This window comes from Aulostomus chinensis, chromosome 5 (genome assembly GCF_037954235.1).
Source record: "Aulostomus chinensis isolate RoL2024-O1b breed Wild chromosome 5, RoL_Achi_v1.0, whole genome shotgun sequence".
Classification (NCBI taxonomy): Eukaryota; Metazoa; Chordata; class Actinopteri; order Syngnathiformes; family Aulostomidae; genus Aulostomus; species Aulostomus chinensis.
Window position 1 is genome coordinate 1,958,043 of NC_141324.1, and position 15,808 is coordinate 1,973,850.

At 46.1% G+C, this 15,808-nt stretch overlaps 1 protein-coding gene across 2 annotated transcripts in view; it reads left to right on the forward strand.

Moving 5' to 3' along the window:
• The window catches only part of LOC147260864 (leucine-rich repeats and immunoglobulin-like domains protein 1), a 36,067-nt gene that overhangs the window by 14,965 nt on the left and 5,294 nt on the right, over positions 1-15,808 (forward strand). For both annotated transcript variants that reach the window (XM_086205118.1, XM_086205119.1), the window contains exons 5-14: positions 3,770-3,907; positions 4,294-4,437; positions 5,762-5,905; positions 6,369-6,512; positions 8,152-8,295; positions 9,555-9,635; positions 14,220-14,291; positions 14,602-14,673; positions 14,791-14,954; positions 15,300-15,656. In XM_086205118.1, coding sequence (XP_086061244.1) covers positions 3,770-3,907; positions 4,294-4,437; positions 5,762-5,905; positions 6,369-6,512; positions 8,152-8,295; positions 9,555-9,635; positions 14,220-14,291; positions 14,602-14,673; positions 14,791-14,954; positions 15,300-15,656 — 1,460 coding nt within the window. The remainder of the gene's footprint in view (positions 1-3,769; positions 3,908-4,293; positions 4,438-5,761; positions 5,906-6,368; positions 6,513-8,151; positions 8,296-9,554; positions 9,636-14,219; positions 14,292-14,601; positions 14,674-14,790; positions 14,955-15,299; positions 15,657-15,808) is intronic.

The following is a 15,808-nucleotide window of genomic DNA, read 5'->3' on the forward strand; positions in this document are numbered from 1 at the left end:
CCCTGAATTTGTTTTCAAAGATTTGAAAATTCAAATTCAGGGGCTGGAGTAAGGATACTGATGACTCGTGACATAGTTCAATTTACAGCAGTCCCACTCCAGCACTCACACCATAGTCCTTCTTTAAACAGATTGCTCACAGATCTTGCAAGTGGTCACATACTATTCAGATCTGCTAGCATAGCAGATAGCATTTCCTCTACCTTACTTTCCTTTTCCCTCTTGCAAAAATCCTCTGCAGAACAAAATGCTGTTTGTTTGCCACGAGGAAGGCAAGGTGTGGTAGCAAGCCGGCCCATGTGGCCACTTCTAACCTATAAAGCATTGAGTCCTACTAAAAACTATTGGCTATGGATAAATGTAAATACAGAAATAATGATACACAGACAATTATTCACATCTATGGTACTCAATTACACAAGCTGAGGTCGCAAAATTGCCTGTCTGCTAAAATGAGGTCAGGCTGGGGAGTTTTCTCTGGCCCCCTTTCAAACCTGACCACCAGTGATATGTATAGCCATGTTGTCCTCAAACCTGGGTGGATAATATGCGGGCTCTGTAGGGCCAGAGTGTTCTCCATATATTCGTAGATGGACTGTCAATGTCACTGACATCATGACAATGTTGCCCTGCCCTAGAATAACCACCAAACATCACAGATGCTTTTCTAAAGTTTCTCAAGAATCTCGACTCCAAATTACTTCAAACTCCTTCTTTCGATCTTCAGGATGACACCTACAAAGGTTAAAATGCATGATATCAGCCATTTAGAAGAAGATCACCTCAACATTCTCTCTTTTGTCAGAGAGATGCCTCTGCCAGCCCTCTAGTGTTCTTGTGCCACCCATGGAGGATGGTCTGGAATTCAAGCTTGTGTGAGACAGTGACACACAAGCACACACACAGCAGATAGGTCAAGAATTTGATTTCAGCCACTCATCAACAGTGAACTTCTCCCATGTGGCTGCTACTGTCTGACTTCCGTGCATTCTTCAAATGTGTCTCTCTCTCAGCTGTAGTGCGCTGAAGAGCGATTTGGTCTAAAAGAATAATCATCAATAAGTATGAATATAACTATTGATTACTGAATACATTTACTAATTAATATTAAATATTAATTATTCAGGGCACCACCCTGATGAGTTCAGGGAAACTAAAATGTTGACCAAGTTTGAGAAAAGTTATCAGTCTCAAACAGTTTATCCACTAAACAGTCAATATTCAGTAATATCAACTAAATAGGGACAACTCTGATCTTGAGATCCGAGCGCTGGCCACCACTTGGACACGTGACCACAGTTTTGTACACAAAAGACACTACGACTTCTCTCTTACAAATAAAAGTGTTCATTAAACACAATGCATCAATCGATCAGCAACACGTTGATATAACGGCTCTATCTAACCAAAAGATATAAAGTGATATGTGTGAGCGTGTGAGTGAAGGAGTGTGTGTGTGTGTGTGTGTGTGTGTGTGTGTGTGCGTGCGTGTGTGCGTGTGTGTGGGAAGGAGAGAAGGAGGAGGGGAGGGTGGAACCTGGTTGCCTAGCAACCACTTAGCGTAGACAGTGGAGGCTAACAGTTTTGGCTAACAGCTGAGGCCAGCTAGCCGCTAGTTAGCACCGTGAAGGTATAAAACGCGGAGCAGTCAGTTAGTAAGCTGAATGGCTCAGTGAGAGAGAGAGAGAGAGAGAGAGAGAGGAAAGACAGAAGTAAACCCAAAAACGTGTGTTAACGCACTTGTGCAGAATCAATATTATGTAGCACCTTCTTGAAACGTTACAGTTATTAACAATCAACATTAGTAGATACAGCGTAATGCCATACAATAGTATCTGCTGTTCACAGGACGTCCGTCACAAAAACAGTGCATTCATAGACACTATATAAACACAACTAAGCTGTTTCTCTGCCCAGAAAATGCCCAGTTAGGGAAATCCTTACTTGGTCCGGTAGGACGATAAGGAATTGAATCTCTGTTGATCCAGAGCGCGGGTCGGCTCGGTTCGGAGGTTCGCAGAAACAGCGGCAGGCAGCCTGCAAGGATCTGCTGGAGTTTACTGGTGGAGGGGTGAACAAGCTTGGCCGAGCTTTCGTTCACCAGGGAACCAGTTCATGCGGGTCGTGTGGCTCAACGGTGTCTTGTCTCGATGAGTGGACGGGGGGAGAGAGGTGTCTGCTTATGGAGTTCTCGCCGTCGCTGTACTTCCAGGCCAAGGTGCGAAGAGGTCCGAAGAGAACCGAAGAGGAGAGCCGAAGAGGGCGAGCCGAAGAGGGCGAGCCTTCTTGGACCGGTCCCTTTTATTTGGTTAGGCCGGTGATGTCACTTCCTGTGGGGCCTACTGGCTCTCAGCCAATAGAGTCGCGGCACGTGAACTTCCGGGCAAGCGGGGCGCGAGTTTTGGGGGGGGTCAGTGGCCAGAGATGATCCCCTTTTTACGACCCTTTGTTTTAAGAGCGTGTGGTCACTCCTAATGCAGGCTTCAGAAAGGGGTGTTAGGCCTCGAAGGCCTGAAAGTCCTTTCTTCAGATTAGTTGTAAAATCTCTGAATTAATCTCTTCTCCTGGTTGTGTTGGCACAACACTGCTAAATACTGGTGAGGTCTGAAAGGACTGATGTTCATGACAAATTCAGTACCAAAAATTCTGTCTGGTAAACCACATGTGAAGTTTCCCGTATATTTAGTAAGAAGTGAATTTGCTTGGAGTGTGAAAGTGGTGCGTTTGGAAGACTAGGTGCAAGGAATTTAAAAACAGTTGATACAATTTCTGGTTTTATCACTACTGTTGCACCTCACTGAATACAGCAGCATTTAGTATTCACAAACCATGTTCATAGGAAGTTGGCAGAAGTGCGAGAATGGAAAGAAAAATCATTGTCACAAACCAACAGCAGAGTGGCAGGAACTTTCCCCATTGTGTTCATTGTCCAGCCCGGCAACATCAAAGGGAACCTTTCAAGCAGCTCAGCGTAGAAATCATATGGGTGGCTGGATGATCTGATTTTTTGAATAAGTCTCCTACCAGCTTCAGACAAGAATGGACAAGCCAAACAATCATCCCCAAAGATGACACCACAAACAGGAGAATGGGCATGCTAGTGTCAACCGCTGATGCACTTGGCAAACACCAAAAGAAGTGTCAAAAGGAGCTGGACTCAGGCTAATCAGACGGTCAACGGTGCACGTGAATGAGATTTGGAATTAGGTGGAATCAAGAGTGAATAAAGCCCCCAGACATCAAAGGGAACAAGAGTGAAGCAAAGTCTTTATCAGAAGTGTCACTGGCTGTCTGATAATCCGTTTTTCTGAACATTATGATTGTGTTTGCAGGCTTCAAACACGCTCAGGCCATGCGCTGAGAGCACTGTTGCGGTGCTTGCTTCAGACGGTACCCGTCTCTGTGGGCCGCTTGCTTGGCCTCAAGTGCCACTGCTTTCCCAAGAAGCGACAACTTGACACTCAACACTGATTGTGTGATCTAAATGTTTACACTGATGCCCAAACGAGCTGATGCTGTTGACAGAGAGGGTCAGACAGGGTATAATGTAGAGATTCACCCAAAAAGTAACTTTTCAATCATTAGATTGTTCTAATAGCTAATGACCACTTTAGGGATGAAGGGTGTCGATCAAATTCTACACTTTGTCGGGACGTAGCCATCCCCGCAGTGTTCTGTAATTGTCTTAGTCCTAACGTAGCCACAGGCTATCAGGTTTTGTTAAAGGCTTTTCAAGTGTCTTTCTCTGTTGATGATTGTTATTTTCCAGACATCATAACAAGATCAATGGTATTGATGGTGGACGGACTGGAGAACTTGTCTCTGTGGAAACACTGGACCTAAGCAACAATGACATCACGGAGCTACGAGGGCACTCTTTCCCCGAAGGCCTCCAGATCAGAGATTTGTAAGTACGACGATGGTACATAACTCAGAAAATCATTCAAGTGCAGCTATTCAAATCAAAGAAGATGGACTGCAAAATCCTGGGAATATTCCATTCAAAAAAGGTCCAAATTCCCCAACATGGAAAATAGAATTATTTTAAAGAAATTAACAGGAAACATACAACACCTGTCCAATCCTATATATGAGAATTCTGTTGAGGGGAATTTTATTTTACCAATAATTTTGGTAGAAAAACTGTTAAATATATATATATATATCCCAAATCTCCCTACCAAAGCTGAATAATGTGTATTGATAAAATTGGTGGAAAATAACAAAGAAAACAGAAGTAAGTAACATTACTGAACACAGGCAGAAATGAAGATCATGGAATTTTGTGTTCAGGTTCCTGAGCAATAACCAGATCACTGTATTGGAGCTCGGTGCTCTGGACCATCTGGGCTCCACTCTGCAGGTCCTGACACTGAGCCAGAACCACATCACTCAGATTCCTGTGAAAGCCTTCCAGCTTCCGAGGCTCACCCAGCTGTGAGTACCACTGGACTTCATCCATTTAACAAGCGAGTCGGAGTGCTGACGAGCATCTTAGGCCCCTTTCACACTGCACCAAATATGCGGATGAACGGGGGTGTTTGTGCACTCTGAAAGGGTCGACTTTGCATTTTGACCGGCGTCCACCAAACCTACAAGCGACCCGGGTGTTTAGCGGCTTGCCTCGGCTCTGCTCGGTTGGCCTGCAATGTGAAAAAAGCAACCTGCGTTGTCTCAGGTTTCACGCGACCTTCCTGTTGCATTCTGATTTTGTCACTGTGCCGCCTGTCAGGCCGTCATTGTGGAAGCTCTGGAAAATAAATACATAAATAAAATCAGGCTGGGCTGGGCTGCGAGAGCTGCTCACTCATCTCTCAATAAAGCTTTGGCTTCTGCAATAAGATCAGTCTTCCTGTTGGGAGCTCAGACCCTGGTCTGCTTGAAGCTTGAATGTGCCCCAATACCAAGCAAACTCAGGTACAAGAAGCCGCTTTGACACGCGTTTCAGTTTGAAAGGGGTCTTAGGGTGAATGTCTCGGTCACCTTGATCTTTGTGTTTTAAAACTCTCAACGTGTAGTGCTTATTTTACCTCTGTGGATTGATAAGGTCTGACTGGCTATATTATCAGTGATTTAGTGCCTTCTTTTATATCCTCAAATAGTTGGTTTATTGCCAGCACCATGCTTCGTCGTCTTAATCAAACGTCCATCCGGTGTCTCGGTGACTCCAGTCTAGAGAGCAAAGGGGACTCTAGTAAAGAAAGAGGATCCCACAGTTTCCCCAGGTGTCCACAGTTGGAGAGGTGGCCCCTCGTCGGTGATACTGCACCTTAGACACAAAAGAACCTGCCGGGATGTTTATATTTGCTAACATGGGGGCCTGTGCGCGCGTGCACACACACACACACACACACACACACACACACACACACACACACACACACACACACACACTAAATGCACAAACTCTATATGCAGAAAAAAAAGACTGACAGGTGGAGAGACACCACCGAGGAATGCCTGCTGAGCTGGGGGCTGTTAATGGCAAAACTGAATTGAATTGAATGCCTTTTATTGTCATTATACAAGTATAATGAGATTAGAGGAAAATGCTCCAAATGAAGCATGCAGGCTACAGAATCCTTTGGTTTTGACCTTGGTGTGATGGAGAATGAAAGCAAAACATTCCTCAATCAACAGGAAAAATGTTTTTGTGCATTTAAATGTTGGCATTATTGTGAAACGGTTCAGAAGGTATGATCAAGTGTTTCACAGATGTTCCCCCGTGTTTCCTCTGTGTTTTTTTCCGTCCAACCTCCAGTGACTTGGACAGGAACCATATTCGTCAGGTGGTGGGTTTGACCTTCCAAGGTCTGTCCCGGTTGAAGGTGCTCAAACTGCAAAGAAACAGCATCAGCAAGATGACTGACGGGGCCTTCTGGGACCTGGTCAAGATGAAAGTCCTGTATGCATCCCCATTAGAGATGAACCAAGAAACAGAACATCAATGGAATTGTCACAAACAAGTAGACTAAGTTCTTGCGCACACATCTTCATCAGAAACATCTCACAGCTAATACCAAAACCAACCCTTCTCCTTAACACACCTGGGCGTAGCACGTCAGCTGAGAGCAAGCCTCTACCTGTTACAAACTGTGAAATGAGTACTCATTAATCACCAAAATAAAAAGAACAATTTTGTACCCTGACTTGAACGTACCGACAATCGCTGCAATCTCACATTCTCTGCTTAATTCTTGCAATTACATATAAAATAACACCATCATGGTTACAATTTTTTTTTTTTTTTTAAGAAGTGGTTCCTCCAGATTTAGCCTGCACAAGAATGTTCATTCTGTGATTTTATCCTACAGTTCCCTGCATCCAGATCCCTTCATTCTCACAGTGTTGCTCCATGTCTAATGCAGCTACCTGGACCACAACAGCTTGACTGAGGTGAACGCTGGCTCCCTGTATGGCCTGACTTCCCTTCGGCAGCTTTTCCTCAGTAACAACTCAATAGCCCACATCAATTCTGATGGATGGAAGTTCTGCCAGAAGCTGAGGGAACTGTGAGTACCAGCATGTAAATTAGCCTGAACACCCAAGCTTTCATGCCAGATGTCCTCCTGCAAACCCTTTAGGAGACAAGCAAAAAAACAGTCTTTCATTTTAGTCTAATGTAAAAAATAAGGCTTGTATTCTGGTCACATCAGCTGAAGAATGAGAATTTCCTCCCATCAGTTCCTGGGGAATTAAACGGGCCGTCCTCCAGTCAACCCATACCGTCACGCTATCTTATCAGGGTTAGGGTTAGGCTGAGCTGGTCATCTCCACACGTGACTGGCCAAGCAAACCTGACGCACAGCAAGGGCCACAGGGAGGGCAACAAAATGCACAATACTTCTTCTGACAACTGTCTGAAAGATGCCATTATGGAATATATTGTGATTTATAATCTGAATTTATAAAGAATAACAGCTCATCTGCAAAATATGCTCTTAGGTTGTTAAACAAGTAGTGAGACCTTGTTTAACGCCAGGTGTGAATGCCTAAAACTATTATTGTTATTATTATTAATAATAATAATTATTATTATTGTTATATTTGGTACTCATTTTGACAATTGAGTCACCTTTTTTGAGTGCCTAGACATGCTCAAAAACTCTAAACCCGTCACCTTATGGTCAGGGGGAAAGTTCTCCGCAGAAATTCTGAAAAAATGATCACCGGCCACGTGTTTCATCATTAATGCACCACATTCACTCGGCAACAGACTTTAAAAAAATCTGATGGTGCCACAAACTAAGTCCCCTTTGTTAATTCCTTTGAACGCATGACCATCCCCAGGGGTTGTATTGTAATTTTACCTGCTTCTCAAACCTGTGGTTCCATTGCGACCTCTTCAGCATGTGGGCGGCATGGCTCAGGGGTAGAGTGGCCATCTAGTAACTAGAGGGTCGCTGGTTCGATCCCCGACCCCGGTGAACATGTTGAAGTGTCCTTGAGCAAGATACTGAACCCAAAATTGCTCCTGATGGGTAGGTCGGCGCCTTGGATGGCAGCCTCCACCGTCAGTGTGTGAACGGGTGAATGAGACGACGCTGTAAAGAGCTTGGAGTGCTGCTAAGGTAGAAAAGCGCTTTATAAAACTGAGTGCATTTAGGTGTCTTTTTCACCAAATTCCTAAAGTAAGTGAAACATCTTGGAAGTCCATGTCATGTTTTCATCCCATTTGTATATTCTCTAGCCTGTTAAGAAAAATAGGAATGAGGATGCTCTTGTATGTGCGGGCTGCGGGCCACATGAGGGTTTACCACGTGCCCAAGTACGCTTATAAATGGAGGCTGTAGACATGTAAAACTCCAACCAAGAATTTCTTTTCTTCCCTGTCAAAACCCTCGCACCTCTCTTGAGCTGTGAGGTCTGCTCAGCACATTCTCTGTTAACAATTTGTGAAAAAGAAAATAAAGTCACAATGGAAAAACTTGATGACCAAAAAAACAATTTCAGCCATAAAATTGAAGTGTAAAGATGTGAGCTGCCTCACCGTTTTGCCAGCCTGACATCTCCTTCCAGACCTCACACAGAACAGTTCTCTTTTATCCCCCTTTTTCCACTCTCTCTTTCTCCTACTCTCTCTCTCTGTCCTGGTGTCTGCCTTCCTTTCCTCTGCACTGTCTGTCTTGCTCTCTGTCTCTCTCTCTCCAGGAATCTGTCATACAACAACTTGACTCGTCTGGATGAAGGCAGTCTGGCTGTCCTGGGGGATCTCCAGACCCTCCGTCTGGGGCACAACTCCATCAGCCACATCACCGAGGGAGCCTTCAGAGGTCTCAAGGCCGTACGCGTCCTGTGAGTGTACCCCCCCCAACTGCCATTAGCAGACCCAAATCACTCCAAACAACCCCCGCTTGAGTGCTTCACTCCCACGGACAATCAAGGGATGTGCCACTTGGAGAGCAGTGAGAGCTGCGATGTCTGAATATTGCTCTGTGGTATTTGATATCAGGCTCCCTTTAGTTGACATCAGAAAGTACAAGCTGCTCTGTTTCATTTTATTTTCATAGCTTTTACAAGGTGTTCTTGCATCACTTCTGTTGAGGTTTCGGTGGCAACTACCTTCTGTCTCTTTATTTCTTTTGTTTGGTCTTGTTTTGTTGTCAACGCCGGTTCTCAACAAATTTGAATTTAAAAGGTTCCGTGTCACCAGTTCCCTCGAGGACACCCCCTCCTGCCCCTTTTTAGCAGCGGGTTTCTTTTCCGTCTGATCCACCTTTCACACAAACAGACTAGAAGAAAGAATCAGGTGATTAATCCAGGAGAAAGACTTGGGGTCTTGGTTCCCAAGTTCCTATTGGCGGTGCTTCTGTTCAGTGAGAGAGGAGAAGCTTCTTTGTCAGTGGGGTGACGAGCCAAGACGCTTGAGGCCCTTTTTTTTTGGCATTCTGGGTGATAGATAACTAGCTACAGAGAAAGTAGAGGGTGGTACCAAGAGCTGAGTTGGGACTGCCAGATCTCAGCTTTTTCTCATGTTTCTATTTCTTTGACTCGCCCACTTTGTTTGTGTTGGCTCTACCTTTTCAAAGCACAAGAAATGCTCATTTCTCCCTCTCGGCAATGCAAAGTTTATTCTGCCATCTCCTCATTATCCTCCAGTACACGCACATCTCTGTCTGTCTGCATCTCTTTTCTCCCTCCCTCTCCTCTGTTCAGTCCTGGTTTCTGTGTCTTTGAGGCAGACCTAATCTAGTCACTGGTGGGGAGGAGAGGCAAAGGCGGGGCCCTGAAAAGGAGCTGGGGGAGCTTTAATTGGGCCTGTGCTGCTGGTCGTGCTGGCATGGGGCAGGAGCCTGCATTGGGGTGTGAAAGCTCCAAACAAGCCAGGCTGCCCTCGAATTCGGCCACGGGGGCGGTTGGCTCACTTGGGCAAGGCAAGGGACGGACGGACGATGGGGGGACGGAGGGAATGTGGGCAAGTGGGCAACCTGTGACTTCCAGACCAGCTTTTGTCAGGGCAGTGAAACGCTTCACTGCTGGCAGACTGTCCCTGTTCTCATCCTCCCTCCTTCCGTCTTTTTTATCCTAACCCTCTTTTCTCTCCTTCTCCACAGGGAGCTGGACCATAACGACATCTCAGGCACAGTAGAGGATACCAGAGGGGCCTTTTCAGAATTGGACAGCCTCAACAAGCTGTGAGTGTATTTCCTCATTCTATTCTTTTAATCCCCAACCCCCGTTTTCTCTTTTGCCATCAACCCTTTCTTTTCATCCCCCTGTCCTGATGTTCGTCAGAACAGACCATCAGAGGAACAGGACAGAGCTGTCTCATTTGTCCTCATCCAAAAGTTTCCTATCAATTCCCAACTCTCTTTCTGCTGCCAGCTAAATTAAGGCCAGAGTGTTCAGTAGTTGGCGATCACTCCCTCCTCAGGACCCTACACTTCACTTGGAAAGGAATTAGTTTGCGCTGAGCGATGACTTGGAGGGCCCCTCTTCCATCTTTACAAGGCTTGCTCAAGAAACTGCAATTAGACTTGTGTTCATTCCCATCATTCTGTGGAGGCAGAGGCCAGCTTTTGTCCAGTTAAATCTGGCTTTCATCTTATGATATCATTCCATTCCACTTCAGCTTCATGGCCAAACTGGGTTCTGCCTGCTTCTTGTGATTCAAGACAGAGATGCTGTGAATCACTTGTATCAGTTTTCTCATCAATGTTTCCATCAAGGCAACTAAGTTGGCTAGTTGAGAAATTACAGTGGGCATGGAGTTGCTGGTGTTGAGCGTCCATGCACTGTCGCCAACCTGAAGGATGAAAAGACAATGTCCAGCCAAGATGGTTCCCTGTGTGAGCGCCACTGAAAGAGACAGAACATGAGAAAAGAGCTGGCAGGGGTTTTGCTCCCCAATAAGATTCTTTCTGTTTCTCCTCCAAGCCTGCACACCTCCCGTCCCCTCCTTCCCCATCTTTGTTGTTGAAAATTGAGGGTGAAATTGAGGGCTGCATTCAGTCATCAAATTCAAACGCCTCACACCCCCCCGTACTCTGACCCTACCCTTTTTGCCATGTGTTGGCAGAAGCAGCCTGCTGCATCCTAAGGATGGCAAATCGAGGCATGGGAGAAAGAGGATCTGAAAAAAGAAGGGGGGGGGTGGCGAACATCAAAGACTTAATTTTCCTAAAAGCGGCCTGTATTCCAGTCCTAAAATTGCTGGATCTCAGTGCTGCTTTCGACACGGTTGACCACAGCACTCTACTAGATCGACTGGAAAACTGGGTGGGACTTTCTGGAACAGTACTAAACTGGTTTGAATCCTACTTAAAGAAAACTTACTTTGTGTCTGTAAGTAATTACACATCAGAGCGGACAAAAATGACATGTGGGGTTCCCCAAGGTTCCATTCTGGGGCCACTCCTATTCAACATCTACATGCTCCCTCTGACTCAAATGATAGAAAACTACAAGATATCTTACCATGATTATGCAGACGACACACAGATGTACGTAACCATACCACCAGGAGACTACAACCCAATACAAACACCAAGGAAGTGCATTGAACAAATCAATGATTGGATGTGCCAGAATCTTCTTCAACTGAACAAAGATAAAACCGAAGTCATTGTTATTGGAGTTGAAGAAGGGCGATAAAAAGTCAGTGCTCAGCATCAATCTGTTATGTTAAAAAGCACAAACCAACCAGAAATCTTGGTGTAGTCATGGAGACATGAATCTGAACAGCCATATAAAGACAATGACAAAGTCAGCCTCCTATCACCTGAGGAACACATCAAGGGTTAAAGGACTGATGTCCCAGCAGGATTTGGAAAAGCTTGTCCATGCGTTTATCTTAAGTAGACTCGACTACTGTAACGGTGTCTTCACGGGTCTCCCTAAAAAATCCATCAGACGGCTCCAACTGATTCAGAACACTGCTGCTGGAGTCCTCACTAAGACCAGGAAAGTAGATCACATCACTCCAGTTCTGGCTTCCTGTCTGCCAAAGAACTGATTTTAAAATCCTGCTGCTGGTTTATACAGCACCGAATGGTTTCGGACCAAAATACATTTCTGATCTGCTGGTACGTTACGAACCATCCAGACCTCTCAGGTCGTCAGGAACAGGTCTGCTCTCTGTCCCCAGAGTCAGAACCAAACTCGGAGGAGCAGCATTTAGTTTCTATGCTCCACATTTCTGAAACAAACTCCAAGAAAACTGTAGGTCTGCTGAAACTCTCAGTTCTTTTAAATCACAGCTGAAAACCCCTATGTTTGCCGTGGCCTATTATTAAATCAAACTTGAGCCTCTGATCAGCGTCTCACTCCACTGTAACGTCTGTCTGCCTGTTCAGCTTCTATCTCTAACTTGACTTTAGCTGCAGTGTAACTCTTCTAATTGTGTCGAACGTCTCTCTCTGTCTTTACTCTCTCTAATTATGTTAAATGTCTTTTTATGCTTCTTTTTTGTAAAGCACTTTGAATTGCCCCGTTGCTGAAATGTGCTGTACAAATAAACCTGCCTTGCGAATGACACCACATGGGATGGAGGCGGGGCCGTGCAGGCAGCCATAAGCCAAGTAAATGTCTTGTTCTTTTTATATTGCCTCAATCATGTGCACTTGTCAGGACCGGATTCAAAGGAGGACCTAGATTCAGGATTGCAGTATAGGAACAAGCTTTATTGGTTGTTCACCAAAGTCAGAGGAGCGGGCTATGAAAAATCCTAAAGCCTCTCACGCGCACAAGCACTCACACACACACACACACACACACACACACACACACACACACACACACTGACTTCCGGGCTAATGGCTATCGATCCAAGAGGGGGAGAAAACAAATTCAAGAAAGGGGAAAAGATCTTCACAAAGAGATCCAACCAAATCTACTCTACCAAAGGTAAAGCGCAACTGACGACTGTCTCTGGCTGAAATAAAGCTCCATCTATGCCTGGCTGGCTACTCCATTACTAAATGCTACGCTAAAAAAGCAAAGCTCGCTCACTCAACAGAGGAGGGCTGAGAAAACTACAATAAAAAATGAATCACAACGTGACCTCACCAAGACTAGAAAATAACAAACTTCTGAACTCAAACTGATCTTGACAATAACTTCTTCTTACCTGACTGTAAAAATGACAAAATAAAGCTCTTGACTTGATAACAATGACTCAACTGTGACAGTGGGGCTTCCGTGGTCGGCAATGAACAACACTTCTGCGACGAGACAGGTGAAGACAGAGACACAGACACACGAGGAGCGAATCACGCTGATGGAGGACAGGTGTGCGGGGCGTAACAGGGGAGAGTGGAATCAGCAGCATGAGACACAAGAGGGGGCGGGGCGGACGCTAACTGACAGGACCGGGGAATGCAGGACGACAACAGGAGGAGAGGCTGGTGCACTGAAATGAGAGGGAAATTAATTCTTAAAAAATAACACAAAGAAATAAACAAGACAATAAACCCAGACAAGACAAGCTCACCGCTGTGACTGTGACGGCACTGATTTCTTCAAATTAACAATCTGAAAATGCGGCCCCCTCGTCCAGTGACAAGACATTTGAGTTCCATCTCTGGGGTCTTCACTATGAAGCAGCCAACCATGTCTCCTCTTCCTGTGTAGTCAAGGGTACGGCGCAAAAGAAACAGGGGAGGGGTTAGGGTTCGCGGGTGAGGGTGGACGAGGGGATTAGGACCCCAAATCAGACAAACGGCAACTGGCTTCTTGTCTCAAAGTAGGCTGCAGTGCGGTGCACTGGAAACACACACACACTCGCAGGGTCGCAGGGGTATTAGGGCTGCAACTAACAACTATTTTAATAGTGACTCGTCACCGACTATTGAAACGATCAGTCGACTCATCGGATAATTATTATTTTTCTTAAATTTAGCATGAAGTTGATTTAATTATGTGTCAAATGACAATAAACAAGACAGATGGTTCAATGAAAAACACATCTTTTATTGAGTTCATTCATTTAAAACACGTGTGTCAGGCACAGTCTCATAACGCTAGAGCTCTCTTTTATAGTGACAACACTCTTCTAAAATGTCCAATGTGTCCTAAAACCGTCCTGCTTGAATGTCACTTGAGTCTCACCGAGGAGAGTCAGGCTGCGCTTCCTTCAGCTGCCCGACGGCTTCTTTAAATGTTCCTGCATCATCGCCATGACACCAAGGTCTGCTTAGCAACCTTTGCTAGTAGTCTTTTTATTCGCCGTATCCAGGCTAGAATGCTCCAGACTTGAGAAGTTTTGGTGCGCGTACCTGATGTTGACGCCGCCATTTCTCTATGTTCCCGCTCAGAGAAGAGACGCTACTGCGCATGAGCGACTCTCGCAGAGATGATAATCAAGAGAGACGCCTCACTCTGTTGGAGAAACGCGTGTGGCGGCAACAGTCGACGATGAATTCATTGTGGACAGCGTCGACTAATCGTTGCAGCCCTACTGGGTATCCCCACAAACTCTGCTGGGTCATTGCTGTTAAATTCTAATCAAGATAAAAGTGGTCTTCGAAGAGCAGTGCGGAGCCGAGGTGCCCCCCCCCCCCAACCTTTCCAGTCACCCTGCCTCTTGGCTCATCTCCACACAGGTCATATCTCCAATACCTCAACCCCCCTACTCTTATCAGCTTCAGTCTTGCTAATTGTGCTTCTCTCCCCATCTTGTTCTCTCTCTCTCTGTCTTTCCTCATCCCCTGACCCACTCTGCTCCCCCCTCACTCTGTCTCTCATCATCTGTGGACACCCTTCTTGTTTGGAAACGGCAGAACTCTGTTTGGAAATAAGATCAAGTCGGTGGCTAAGAAAGCCTTCTCCGGCCTGGAGACCCTGGAACACCTGTGAGTATTCCACAACGCTCGGCAGCTCATCCTGTCGCTAGACTGGAGATGGGAGTAAGGGAGGGGAGGAGCTGGCAGAGAGGGGGTGGTGAGCAGTTTGATCGTGTCGTTGTGAAGCACCACCTCAACTTAAGCCTCTATTTTTCCTGAGTTAAGGAGCACGTATTGAATTTCGTCAGAGAAATGGAACTCTTTGAAAGGTCTTTCCTGACATGATTCCTAGATCTCCCTGTCTGCTTTAAGAAAAGCCAGACACCTGCTGATGACAGTTATCATGGATCATTGTTGATGAGCTGCTGTGGCCCAACAGGGACTTGGGAGAGAACGCTATCCACTCCATCCAGCCGTATGCCTTCAGTAAGATGAAGAACCTCAAAAGTCTGTGAGTTGTCTGACTCTCAAAGACAAACACACATTATTTTTGGGCTCAAATCTCACTGAAACACACTCCCTCAGTTCAGTACACTTGCTCACTGAAACACACGTTTCCCCTCCCCAGGCTCCTTCAGAGCGACAGCTTCCTGTGTGACTGCCGGCTCCGGTGGCTCCCAGAGTGGTTGGTGTCACGTGGTTTAAAGGCCGGCATCAACGCCACCTGTGCCCACCCCAACAGCCTGAAGGGTACCAGCATCTTCCAGGCACCATCCAGCAGTTTTGTTTGCGGTGAGGAGTTTGCGTGTGTGCTCGTTTGTTTGTTTGGAGCAGAGTTGGAGGGACAGGTGGGCCACGTAATTTCTATCCTTGCAAATGTTGTTTGTGTCGTGTTCAGAGTTTGCTCTTGTGTCTTTTTATAATCCAGTCACACTGAGCTCCACAAGCAGACGCCTGCTGAGCAACATTTGAGTATAGCCTGGACCAGATATTTGCTTTGTGCTTCCATTTGAGACTCATCAAGTCCTAACTGGTGTCATCTCAGTCGTCCCCCTGGGAACCTCTTTTCTCTCCGACTGCTAACTCTGCCTTTTCTCCCTTTCTCTGTCCTCCTGCCACTCCTCTTTCTACATCGAGATGACCTTCTCAAGCCCCAGATCACGGTGCAGCCAGAGACAGCGATGACTGTCCTGGGTAGCAACGTGCGTCTCACCTGCACGGCAGCAAGCAGCAGCTCCTCCCCCGTGACCTTCTCCTGGCGCAAGGACCAGGAGCTTCTTCACCAGGCGGAGACGGAGAAGTACGCCCACGTGCGCGACCCCCATCATGGCACCACATCTGATGCCGTAGGGGGAGGGGCCAGAGGTGTTATTGAGTACACCACAATCCTGCACCTGCGGCATGTCACCTTCGCCCATGAAGGGCGTTACCAGTGCATCATCACCAACTACTTTGGCTCCGCCTACTCCAGCAAGGCCCGCGTCATCGTCAACGGTAGGTTTTTCTCTTTCTTCAGGTCAGAACTTATCTGTTTGGAGGAGTTTTATTCCTCTCTTTCTGAGCTGCACATTTTAGAAACGGAGCAACACACAAGACAGGCATCTAAAGACATGCCACTCCATTTGTTAGCATGTGTGTGATGACAT